The following is a 14,100-nucleotide window of genomic DNA, read 5'->3' as shown; positions in this document are numbered from 1 at the left end:
TTGAGATTGCTTTTAATAGCCTCATGGCTCATCCCAATTTAATAATTAAACCTAATCAGTCTTGTTCTTCAACGAAGATGACACCTTCAGTGACACGTCCCCTAGTTGATCCTTTTGATGTCTCGGCAGTCAGACACAATGTCCGTAATTTTGTCTCAATTCCTCAACCTGTAAAACCATCACATTTCAATACTATGTTGCCAACACGGCATACGATTAGTGAATTTGTGTCAGTCACACGTGCTCCGTCCTCATCTCCAAACCTTAAGCCACCAGCGTTTGATCGCTCTCAACCCCCTTTGTCTTTGCCGCCGGTGACAGTCCGTCCCGGAGGAAATACCAATCACAGTCTTGTCATGGACCCCCCAAGTGGTAGCGCAAATACCACTCAACTTAACCGTGTGCGTGATGGCCAGCAGAGGCCTGTACCGGTAAATTCAATAACTAAAACCGTACCATCCCATGGACCAGTGCTCGCTTTGCCTGATTGTCCTATTCTTAAGCCCGTAACATCCGCTCCAACCCGTGTTGACGCTAAACCATCCCCGTTAGGATTTGAAACCCGCCCTCAGAAAGAGCCGCGTGGTCACAATGTTAAGACCTTAGCAGTCAGAAAGGAACCTTGTGCACTGACGGTGGATTTAGCGAAGGTCGCACACGTAGACCTAGCACCGGAGCTAAGAGCCTGTTTACGATTCACCTTGCTTGAGGATAACGGTACATTGAACGTTATTCATTATTTTTATTCAGTCATATATGACGTCACATTAAACTTTTATTATTTTTGCCAAGTCATTCAGCAGCATTTTTCCGGTCAGTCCCATGCTTTAACTTTAAAACGTAAATTTAATTCTTGCCTTGACAACTTGTCATGTTGCTATAATCCCCCTGACATCCTTCAGCTCGTGCTGAAATTAAGTATTGTTTTTAATGTTCCCATCTTAAACGTTTTTCTTAAAGACGACATCCAAGACCCAAGCTGTCCTAAATACGATGTCCCCATAGACCTAGTTCGTCTCGATTTATCATTCAGGCTAGTGTCAAACAAATTTTCACCTTTAATCGCCGAGAAGGAAGTAGCTTTTCTCCCTTTGTCAGGCGATGAATACAAAGTTTTCATTACGCCAGTAAATTTCTTTGTAAAATCATTTTATGTAAAACGTTGGGTGTCAGACCGGGATTGGGATTCACCCCCATAATTTTTAATTTGTCATTTGGCCGGACTTGTTGCTGAACTCGATCGTAATTGGCTTTCGTTTTCTTTACTCTATCCGTACCCCTAGGGTGGGAAGAATTGAGTACTTTTAATCGTTCTGTTATTATTGCATCGTACGTTTAAAGTTAAAACTGATCATATGCTTAACTTAACGCTTCCGTGAAGCATTGCCTGCGTGGTTCAATATTCCCCAAATTCACGTGAAAGCATAACTTTGATTCAATTGATTTCAATTAACGTTAAAGGCGTTTTGTTAACTTTAAACGGACGTTGATGTGAAGAACTTCACTCATCATTCAGCCAGTAAGCTTATCTCGCTCATACTAACAAGTAGTTGAATCACATTTGCCGGAACTAACCCCTCTCCCTTTTTTCTCCCCTTTATCCCCAGGGTGTGAAGAATTTTCTTCACTCTTCTTCTTTTAATCGTATTTTTAGCTCTCTTCTACTAATACTATAGCTACCCCTTAAACATTCTCTCCTACATCTAGTTTTCTTTAATGAAACATAGGGAGGACTAACTTAAACTTGTTGACAGTGGCGCACGCCATGCTCGTGACGTCACAGCGTAGATACGCACGATAGAGGGCCTTAGTGTAACCACGGCGTATGTTGGTTCTTTCCTTAAACTACATGGGTCGAGATTAAAATTCCTAAACTACATTTTTATATAAATTCCAATACTGCTGAATTAATGCATCTTATATTTCTCAATACCAATTAAGGTTTGTTAATTTTAAGATGTATGCTCATCGTACCAGTCCATTGCTAATTAATCATTTAAAATATTATTTTTAGTAAGCCAGAATAGGTAGGATTATTGTATATATAACCTCCCTCAGAGCAGCAAGATTTATCTGAGTATTTAGTACAAAATCCTGCCTCCTCTGCACTCCTTTCAACAATATATTGCCCTGTCCTGAAGTCCCGATATGGCAACCCCAATGGATTACCATGCGCATCAAGCTCTTCACCTGTCTGGAAAGGTGAAGCCAGGTGATCTCTTCGACCGTAGTGTCGAGCACATTCTACGAAAAGCTGCCCTGGCCTGCTGACCTGCCTGGTCATTGAACCCGGCCACTTCTGGCTCACCCCTCGCCCCCCCTCTTCCAAAACGTGTCTCACCAACGAGTCCTGTTGCTGCCGGTCGGAGAGATTGAGAAGAGGTCCCTGGTGTACCTAGTTGCAGCCACAGTGAGAATTCTTGGGGTGAGCCAGGCAAGAGTGCAGCGTGCCAATTAGTGCAACAACCAGGTCAACAGCTATCTCGGGCATAGGACTAAACTTCAAAGGAGTGCAGGTACTACATCAATGGCCATTTAGTTTTCCCCCATTTTTTATTAGCTTAGACTAATTTTAACTTTATAGGGTACCTGGCTAATTACACTATTCGGACTGTGTGCGGTGGGATTGTGTGTATATATTTTTTCTATACAATTTTTTGCCTTTTGAGACTAACATAGTCTCTGGGTCACGTGGGCCACGTGCCAGACCCCATTTGGATTTTTATTATGGTAGACCACGTGTCTAACTAACTAATTTTCATCATTTTGAATTGCTTTCTTTTTATACCATTTTTTGCCTTTGTTAAGATGTCCGTTTCTTTCATGTAAATTTGTGAAATAAATCAATATTAGGTTAATTAAACCTCTTTAGTATTTTTGCTCCCTCATTTGTTTTAATGTGTGAAATGAATAGTTAATCACGGGACAAAGTACCCAGTATTTAAAGAGAAAACCTAAGTAAGTCTATAGGTGGTAATAGCGAGGTACTTTGCATTAACATATTTGCTTCGAAGGTAAAGATCCTTATCTTTAAACTTTTAAACTACTTTACATCACTGCTCCCATTTTGGATTTTGTCTACCTTACATTAACGTAAAATAACTGTCCAGCATCTCATTGGGGTAGCTGGGACGGAATCGAAACAGAGCCTTAGAGTGAGATGACTCTAGCCCTGACAAAGCTAGAGTAGGCCATAAATTATTTCAAATTGTGTGGAGTTCTCCGGCCTCTGACAGTAAAATTTCCCTTTTGTATGTGAGTGATGGTTAGTGAATTGTGACAGTAAAGTATTAGCAGGGTGTTTGTGCCCCGAGAGTAAGTGCTCCTATCCTCCCCTGTTGAACTTTGTGTAACTGTTATAAGGAGACTTTCCCGGACCAAGTTCCCACTCAGAACGCAACCATTAAAAAATTCTCCACACTACTACTACTACTACTAATAACAATAATGATAATAATAATAATGATAATTATAATAATAGTAATAATAAAACTTTTAATACTACTACTACTACTACTACTGCTAAATAATAATGATGATTATAATAGAAGTAATAAAAATAATAATAATAATAATAATAATAATAATAAAAACCAATAATAAAAATACTAATAAAAATAATAACAATAATAATATAATAATTAAAATAAAAATAACAATAAAAATAATAATAATGATAACAATAATAATAAAAATAAAAATAATAATAATAATAATAATAATAATAATAATAAAAATAATAAAAATAATAATAATAAAGATATTTATACTATTGGAGTATAACCATGGTTATTCCTTTGGAAATGGAGTCGTAAGTTACAAGTAATTCTAGTTAAAAGAGGAGTGCAAGGACCTTAGAGTATTTGGAGCAGGAAAGGAATCCAAGCCAGAACGTTTATGAGAGGTAAACATTTCATGATAATAACTATAACAGTAATAATGATATTATTATTAACACACACACACACACACATATATATATATATATATATATATATATATATATATATATATATATATATATATATATATATATATATATATATATTTTGTCACGAACATTGTAACAAATAATCTAAGATTAGCCTACGACCTCTCAATAGGGAATATCATTCACGTCTATTACGCTCCCTGCATCGTTCCAACCCAAGTTGGTACAGAGATTGATTGATTGAAAGTTTTCAGGCTTGGTACAGAGATATAGTTCTGCGTGGTAGGCTAAAATAATCTTAACTAGGCTAATTTCGTTTGGCTTACATAGGAAACAAATGACAGCTACTTTGGTTTGTTTATTTACTTTTCAAATATATTACATTTTGGCTGAAACAAAAACATTTTTTTCTGTTGCGTAGTTTGAACTTGATAAGAATTCATCTACGTGATGAGTAGTGACGAAAATGATATCACTCAAACATATACATAAAATCTATTCTAATCATTTATACGTTTTGAAACAAAACCATAGGTTATTCAAATTCTAAAACGAAGATATATTTACGAAAAATATAAATAAAAAAACAGCTTGAAATACCTTCATTCTTTAAAAAAGCACTAGTAAAAGACAACTTCAATATTTCAATGTATCCTTTCGTACTGATTTCAATTTTCTAACCTCTATTTCTACACTATCTCCAGAGACACAACAACAATGCAGTTACAGTAGTAGTAGGGATTAAGTGTCAGGACAAAGCCTTTGTAACGGCTTTCCAACAAAGAAATTTTTATCTAAACAATCGAGGACTTCCACCACACCTAGCATTTCCATCTCCTCTTTTTATGAATATTTAGCTTACCCCTTTTTTAAACACTTCTCCGATTGTCTATCATTACAAGCATGAACAATGCACGGTGATATATTTACATTAGATTATGCTATTTAGTAATAGAAAACGAATAATACCTATTTTAAAGAAAACTATATTTCTTGGGTAGACTATAATAATTTATTAGACATACACCAGTCATTTCAAATCGTATTTTAAAACAAGCTAGAATATGCATACGATACTTTTAAAGATGCTATAAGCATTACTGCATATCTTTAGAGACCACTGATTATCTATCATTTGCTTTAGTATCATAATTTTCCTTTAATCTCTCTGGAGTTTTCACCGTCTTCTGTTCTGTGTTTTGATACTATGTCAAAAATTCTTCCTTGCACTTTTTCTACGCTAGAGTTAAAGAAGTAAAATAACTGATTGATGTCTCCCCAAGTCGTAAAATCCCCTTTAATTTATCGTCCTTCGTTATCTTAATGGTGGTTTGAGATATATTCTATAAGAATATTCGTAAATTATATATAAAATAAGAAAGTGGCCAGCAATGAATAAACTTTTCTCGCTAACTTCAACTATCAGAATCATCTTTGATTTGCTTCTTTATTATTATTATTATTGTTATTATTATTATTATTATTATTATTATTATTATTATTATTATTATTATTATTATTATTATTATTATTATCCAAGCTACAACCCTAATTGGAAAAGCAAGATGCTATAAGCCCAAGGGCTCCAATAGGGAAAAATAGCCCAGTGAGGAAAGGAAATAAGGAAATAAATAAACTATGAAAATAAATCATTCTAAAAACAGTAACAACGTCAAAACAGATATGTCCTATATAAACTATTAACAATGTCAAAAACAGATATGTCATATATTAACTATAAAAAGACTCATGTCAGCCTGGTCAACATGAAGACATTTGCTGCAACTTTGAACTTTTGAAGTTCTACTGATTCAACGACCCGAGTAGGAAGATCATTCCACAACTTGGTCACAGCTGGAATAAAACTTCTAGAATACTGTGTAGTATTTGGCCTCACGACGGAGAAGGCCTGGCTATTAGAATTAACTGCCTGCCTAGTATTACGAACAGGATAGAATTGTCCAGGGAGACCTGAATGTAAAGGATGGTCAGAGTGATGAAAAATCTTATGCAATATGCATAATGAACTAATTGAACGACGGTGCCTTATAAGAAGTAAAGGTATTTGAAGAACGTAGTATTAATTTTTGGTTCGGTTGAAAGAAAAATACGTAATGTTATTATGCTTCATTTTATTAGAATAACTGCCTGCCCAGTATTACGAACAGGATAGAATTGTCCAGGGAGACCTGAATGTAAAGGATGGTCAGAGTGATGAAAAATCTTATGCAATATGCATAATGAACTAATTGAACGACGGTGCCTTATAAGAAGTAAAGGTATTTGAAGAACGTAGTATTAATTTTTGGTTCGGTTGAAAGAAAAATACGTAATGTTATTATGCTTCATTTTATTAGAATAACTGCCTGCCCAGTATTACGAACAGGATAGAATTGTCCAGGGAGACCTGAATGTAAAGGATGGTCAGAGTGATGAAAAATCTTATGGAACATGCATAATGAACTAATTGAACGACGGTGCCTTATAAGAAGTAAAGGTATTTGAAGGACGTAGTATTAATTTTTGGTTCGGTTGAAAGAAAAATACGTAATGTTATTATGCTTCATTTTATCAAGCAAAGAAATACACGAGCACTGAAGTCAGAAGAATAGATGAATTTTGTACATTATAGAGGTTAATATTACAAAACTTGAGATTCTTAATTATACTGAGGTATGTAAGAATCATTGGTATAAAGGACTCATAATTTTTCTATATCATTTTTAATAATTTTTCAAGTATTGTGTTTGATTTTCTACTTTAAAATTTTGCCCTTAGTATAGAATGACTTTTCTTTCATATTTAACCTAGGTCCCTCGTTAAAGGTTATAAAATAAAGGATGGTTTAAGTAAAAAATAGTGAGTATTAGATATGTACATATATTTGTTGTTGATGTGTACTTCTGGTCTTTACTTATATCAGACAGTGCACTTCCTTGGTTGTTTATACCACAATTATTTTTACCAATGTTATCATTACTTCTGGTCTTTACTTATGTCAGACAGTGGGTTTCATTGGTTGTTTATACTACAATTATTTTTACCAATTATGCCACGTTCTATTTTTGCATTATGCATGGGGACAATTTGGATTCGATTACTCGTACATCAATCATGACTTGAAAATAGCAACACTCGAAACCTGAAAATCTTGGGACCGCCAAAATAATCGACAAGAATTCTAAGTAAGAATCACGAACAGATAAGCGAAGAAGAAAATAATGAGGACAGTTGGTCCTATGATGGTCCGCACGGTAACCAAGAACTGGTCTCCTGAAGACATCATGTTTTTGATTTTTAAAATCATTCCTGGAGCCACTTTGCCGAAGCCCATGTTTCCATTCCCGCTCCCGACGGAAATGACCTTGTTCTTGCCGAACTTCTCGGCGAAGACGTGGATTAAGATGATGATGAAGAGGAAGATCGTGCAGAAGAAGAACCACATGTCGATCAGTTTCACGTAGGCTGTCTGTGGTAGCGATGAAGAAGTTTGGTTGAAGAAAGTGTACAGCACCAGTAATGTCGTGAGCGCTACTTGGAGACGCACCTTGGGTAGAGAAGGAGATTGTTAGGAGTGTTGGTGCTAACAGCTCGTATTAGCTTAAGTGACTAAAGTCGTCTACCCGGATTAAAGTACTAAAAATATACATAAACTATTGCTCTAACCCTCTCAGCTCTGCAGGGCGAAGTCGTCGATTGCACGGGCAATCCAAGTTTCGACGCAGAACTCCGAAACATGGCACAAGTCAGGTTGACCCAACTCACTAATCCAACCAGCTATATATTTTTTTCCTTATTCCTACCTTCCCACACTGATCTCATACAATCCCACAATGATTTCACTAATATGAGGTATAAGCAACACTAACTCTCACGTGAACCTCCCCCAAACTCTCGAATGTCCCTCAGGTTGGGGTCAGGTCAACAAGATCACTAATATTGACCTCATTGGTAACCTTACCTCGCCCCAGTTATCATAACGTAAACCTAAAAGGTTTACATCTACGCAAGACAATTATTCTTAACTATAGCTTCTTCCTCACCATGCAACAAGTCTTCCTCGCCAAAAAGACTAGTTACCAACATACCTACCTTCTCATTAACGCAAATTGGACAAGTAAAAGAGGAACTAGAGGGGTACTTAGTAGACAGCAAACCTCCGCCATGGCAGTTTATTTCTTGAACTTCTGCTCGACCTTGGACTTTGACTTTAACATGTATTAATTGGGGTGTATTTTCATACATTCATATATGAACCACGTTTAAAGTCTCTATGACAACGCTATCCAAACTTATGGCTGATTACGTGAATTGGACATTTGCTTGACCGTGACCAAAACTTTTGACCTTCCAAAATTTAATAATTTTTAGCTTTTCACGTAGCAGTCAATCCCTGCAATTTTCATTACTCTACGGTTAAAATTGTGCACAGGAAGCTGTTCACAAACAAACACAGGCAGAGACACACAAACAGGGGGTAAAACATAACCTCCTTCCAAATTCTTAAAACAAACTCTAACGTCCAGAAATACAATACACCGGCAACAAATAAAAGATACATTTTATGAAACAAACTTTGAGTAAATAACATTTGTGCTGGGTGAGTGTCTTCACGATGCTTTTTCGAAGTACAGTGTAATTAATGCAATAATTTTTCCCAATATTGTACAAAATTGTTCTATGATCTAATATGAAGAAGTGATATTCCCATTTTCAGAAAGAAGGCTTGTCACTTGTAGTAATAGTTTTAGGACCATTTCACAATCAGAGCAAGGAATAGTATTCATGAACTTACCTCTAGGAATCGTACTTCAACAAACAATGTGGCGTATCCAATTGCAAGCAACATGAGAGACGGCAGATATATTGAGAGCACAATTAAGGTGTATCTTCTTGTTAACATGAATCCCACCTGGAAATAGCAGATAGATTTATTATTATTGTCATTTATAAATCATTATCCTTGCTGGAATTGGCCCAAGAGGCCATTGACCTATTAATGAAGTTTTAACATATGCAAAATACTAGAAAATTTCGAAGGAAAGAAGTACATTAAAAGAAGAGGTAATATGAAATTAGCAATTAAGTAAATTTTATTGACAGATACGGAAAGGTGTTTTGACGAAAAACATTCAAGAAATCACAATGGAATTAAACAAAGAACAATTAATTATTTTCTTAAAGTTATGAGCAGGATTTCAATACATATATATATATATATATATATATATATATATATATATATATATATATATATATATATATATATATATATATATATATATATATATATATATATATATATATGGAACTGTAATTTTAACTTGAATTATTTAATACATCTCATGGACACGACTGTGTTAGAACTATATCATATATTGGCTTTACTCATTTGAGTTTTTAGTCTCGAAATATCTATTCTATCCCATTCTGATTTTTGTCTCTAGATTGCTACATTCTAGAACTACATACTAATGAGTAATCCATTCATTTATTTATTCATCTATTATTTGTTTTCACTATGGTAAGGTTAGAGAAAATAAGTACACAAGGAATTAATTAAAACTATCATGCTAAAGATTAACATACTAGTGATTATGTCTTTATAGATATATTTGTATTCCATGCACTCAACGACACTATTTACATAAGTTTTAAAGGTCGTCCATGAATGGCAGAGGCAAGGGACAGTGATAATACCCTAGAGACAAGGCAAGTCCCCTATCGACCCAACCAAGCTAGGGACAGGGAGGGCCAGGCAATGGCTGTTGATGACTCAACTGGTAGAGCTATAGGCTCTCAAAACACCCTTATTCTTAGCTTGCAAGGATGGTGAGGTTACAGACACTACAAGAAACTATCAAGTTTGAGCGGGACTCGATCTCCCGTCTAGCAGATCCCCAGGCAGAGAGGTTTCCAATATGCCACCACAACCTTATTCGAAGGAATCCAGTTAACCTCAAACAGGAGACTCACCTGTACCATACTAAGTCGCGTCTCATTGGAAGGCACCAGAGCAAAGAAATCGCTGACAATATAGATTGGAAGCTTAGCGCTCTGGCCATACGCCGTCGAGGATCCGTTGGTAGTGAAAGCGACAAGTTCTTTGCTTACAGAGGAGAATTGAACAAGGATGCTGCATTCTTGCTCGTCAAATGGGTAGTAGAAGACATCAAAAGTGCACACGAAGCTGCCACTGTAATGTTGTTGTTGCACAATCATTGCTGCATCTCCTCCATAAATTTCATCTGTCGGAAAAGGCCATGTGTATGTCAAATATCATAGACGTTTCATTTCAGTTGGATGAGCTAGTTAGTGCAAGGAAATTGTTTCCACAGCCCGTTACAAACTAATCAAACCTGTTATGTGCAGCTTTCTTAATAGAACAATTCCTTTAAACAATAGTTTTGCTTCGGGTTGCTCAAAAAGGCCTCGTACACAGCCAAATATCTTGGTGCAACTTTCAAGCTGATTCAAACTTGCCTGCAACACTAGTAGTGCCATTTGCATATCTAGTACATTGATGAGCAGATGAAGGTAGTTTGTGATCCACTCACCTAAGGCAATTGAGTCTTCTACGAGTGCGCTCTATACCTGTGCTGTCATGTATGTAAAACGTATGTATATTGCTGTAAATGAGGGTTATGCATTTCAGTTTCTTCTCTTTATAGCAAACTTCTTTTAAGCTACATCGGAAGCTTTCATGTTTTTATTTTACCAGTAGAGATGCTAGGGAGGTTTGGATATGTTTTTTAATTTATTTGCAAATAGTTGAAGCAACCCCCTTAACATGTCTAAGTTTATTTAGATGCTAGATACTCTAGGATCTAGATATTTTTCAGTGTTCTCATTTGAGATATTATCATTATTACTAGCCAGGCTACAGCCCGGTTTTGAAAAGAAGAATGCTGCCAGCTCAAGGGCTCCATCAGAGATAGTAGCCCAGTGAGGAAAGAAAATAAGGAACAGGCAAATAAAGTATAGCCTATATAAGTATAGAATAAGAAATAATTTATGATTAGTAACAACGTCATAATAGATAAGTATACATAAACTTTAGAATGAGATTAATGTAACACTAAAAGTATTGGTGTAATTACCATTTATCAAATTTGAATAACATTTGTTAACTTGTTAATCATCTCGTGTCTAAGAATCTTTGGTATTCAAAATTTACAGTTATATATCGTTGTATATTTAAAAAAAAAAAAAAACACGAGTTTGTGCACTTTTTTTCAAAGTGCCTCTTTAGCTGAAGAATTAAAAAAAAATACATTGATTTGAAAGTGAACTGAAGACATTTCAATTACACGATAAAAGTTTTTGAAATATACAACGATATATAAATGTGGATTTTTTAATACCTAACATTTATCGGTTATCATAACTGTTTTAATAAGACTTACCCATATTGACAGCATTGAAGTCCGCTATCAATGAGTTTTTCACCTTTAGAACATACAAGTTTTCCCCAAGGAGCTTTAACGCGCCATCTTTGATGTTTGGGAAATTCGTAGATGGCCGCCATATTTCGTTTATTTCCCCTTCGGCCAACTGATTGGCCAATGTATCATCTCTGAGATTCATGTATTTAATCCTTGAATCAGGCCAACTAAGCTGAATCATAAACTCAATCTGAATACTTTCTTTAACGTCCTCAATACTCAGAAATCTTAAAAACTCAATTTTTAAGAGAGGTTGCAACGGAAGGGAAGAATTTAAGATATTCTTAGGAGGTTTGAAGCTCCTGTAATCTTCTGGTATTCTCAGAATCGCACAGTTATCTTCATCGGACTCGTCGCTGCAGTCGTCCTTTGCGTCGCAACGAGATTTTAAGTCGATACACTCGCCGTTGTTACACATGTACTTTTCATCTCCGCATGCTGACAGGCTCAGCTCTATTTGGGTTCCAATTGATACATCACAGATGCTATCAGTTATGGTCCATGAATGTTTCCCAATTGGATATAAGCTCTCTGATGACATGTTCAAATTTGCCATCGTTTTATTGGTAACTGTGTCAAATAAAGCCCACTGCTCAGGAGTAGCTTTATAGATCACCATTCCATAGTACCCATGGAAGTATGGTTTACCATCTTGCGAGTATCCGATTATCTCTACCATGCTTTCTGTTTTTAGATTAAAACAAAGACCTCTTAAGAAGAGGGGCGTCTGCAGGTGCTCCTCGCAGGGCGCGCACCCTTGATTTGGATCGATACAGTTATAATCCGCCCAAAAACCATCTCTGTCACTGGCCAGGCAGTTTTCTGACTTGATGTTGTCAGGTTGTCCTTGCTTGAAATTAGTCACTTTCAGGACTTCCTCGTTACTTATCTTTCTCCAGACGCCTTCCTCTTGATTGTCGGTTGCACCGAGCCACATGCTGATGCTGATGCTTTGGCAGTAGCCATAGTTCCTTGAAATGTTCACTAACTCATTATTTCCTGCAAGAGTTGTGGGTATATATAAAACGGAACCCATAAGCTTGCAGATTTCAGAGGCTTGGAAGAAGGTATATAATTCAGGAAAAATTAGGAATTTTTCTTTTTGACTACAGAATTCCTCGATTGGAAACAATCTAACGTCAGCATTAATCAAGTCCATTGCATCCCTGTCAGAAGAAACCACGTTTCCTTGCAAATCTTGCTTACACGTTGCCATGTCTCGAATGCTCTTGGAGTCCAAGCCGTAGCTCCAGAGGTTGAACTGAGCGACGTAACCTTTCAAGATCTGAAACCTGTTGTACCTTCTATCCAGGCCATCTTGTTCTTGCCCGATGACAAAGGTTCCGTTGAGGGGTAACACTCGGTCATCCACCTGTAGTTTACTGTCAACATATTTTACTCCATCTATGTAGAATGAATAAGTTTCCCCACTTATCACGTGACAGTAATGACGCCAGTTTCTCAAAACTGTAGAGACTGTAATTTCTTCAATGGCTGATTGGGGTTTGTTGTTGTATCGGAAATAGTGCACTCCGTCTCGTAAATCTGTTGACGTAGAGAAAATAAATGTCATTTCATTAATTGCCTAACTATACTCAATCTTTTTTAACGAGGCACATTTGCACCGACTCGCAGCGGTGCCCTTTCAGCTCGGAAAAGTTTCCTGGTATCTGATTGGTTAGAATTATCTTATCCAACCAATCAGTGATCAGGAAACGTTTCCGAGCCAAAAGGGCACCCCTGCGAGTCGGTGCAAATCTGCCTCGCTAAAAAGAATTTACTATAGAGGGCAAAGTTATTTCTTAAAGTCTAGCAATGCATAGACATAGAGTAATTATTATATGCTATCAGTTTGAAATAGCTATAAATTTCTTCTTATAAGCAACACAAAAGAAGTTTTTAGAATACATTTTATTATAAATACAATTCTAAAGGAAACTCCATGTGCGAGATCAGTGTTACCATAATCTTCAGAATGTTTGACCTTCGTATTTGCATCTAGATGTGTTGCCATGATCTTATGCTATTAGTGATTTAGTTATACGGACTTTCTATATTTACCTTGCTTGTTTTAAGGTGAGGTAAACATTTTTTTCACCAGGGCTACTAACTACTAGCCCATCTCACATTAATGAGTTGGATTTTTTTTACAAGCTAGTGATATACTGTGAACTTGTGCATAGCAATTATTATCATTATCATTATTATTATTATTATTATCATACATAAAGTATAAAGTGCCGTATAAAACATTAAATAATGAACAGTGCAGAAGCAATCATAAGCCCTCATTTTATACAACCTTATCACGTACTTTGAAGTCATCAAATTTGTGAAAAATTTCCACAACTTCCAACAAATGCTACGCATTCTTACACATTGTAGTGGTGCACATTACTTCATCCTTACACATCATAATGGCGTTGTCATAGATGTCCGCTGAGGCATAGGATAAGAGCACGGAGAGAGAAGTGAGTGCTGTGAGGTACACGCGAGAACAAATTGTCAGTTCTGTGACACTTGACGCCATCTGTTGGTTGCTCATGTTATATCTCAAGTAGACGTCGTCCCTTGGGGACTCCCAGATGTCCGGTTGCAGTCCGAAGACTTTGATGTTTTGGCCTGTGGGAAATGAAGACCAGGGAATGAATGGAAACCAGTATAATATAATAAAAGCAATACAAAACATTTAAAACATGATAATGATTATATTAAACGTCATGC

General features: G+C 36.2%; 1 protein-coding gene across 2 annotated transcripts in view; it reads right to left on the bottom strand.

The window, feature by feature from the left end:
- Window positions 1–6,620: 6,620 nt before the first annotated feature.
- Window positions 6,621–14,100, bottom strand: part of LOC137632340 (uncharacterized) — a 31,335-nt gene continuing 23,855 nt past the window's right edge. Inside the window, exons 2-6 of one of the 2 annotated variants that reach the window (XM_068364275.1) lie at window positions 13,753–13,998; window positions 11,338–12,921; window positions 9,908–10,179; window positions 8,727–8,843; window positions 6,621–7,478 (exon numbers count right to left, since the gene is read on the bottom strand). In XM_068364275.1, the coding sequence (XP_068220376.1) occupies window positions 7,113–7,478; window positions 8,727–8,843; window positions 9,908–10,179; window positions 11,338–12,921; window positions 13,753–13,921 (2,508 nt within the window). In that variant the 5' untranslated portion in view covers window positions 13,922–13,998 and the 3' untranslated portion in view covers window positions 6,621–7,112. The remainder of the gene's footprint in view (window positions 7,479–8,726; window positions 8,844–9,907; window positions 10,180–11,337; window positions 12,922–13,752; window positions 13,999–14,100) is intronic. The other variant, XM_068364276.1, reaches the window with a different exon arrangement.

This window comes from Palaemon carinicauda, chromosome 41 (assembly GCF_036898095.1).
Source record: "Palaemon carinicauda isolate YSFRI2023 chromosome 41, ASM3689809v2, whole genome shotgun sequence".
Classification (NCBI taxonomy): domain Eukaryota; kingdom Metazoa; phylum Arthropoda; class Malacostraca; order Decapoda; family Palaemonidae; genus Palaemon; species Palaemon carinicauda.
This window is presented reverse-complemented; position numbering and strand designations above follow the sequence as displayed.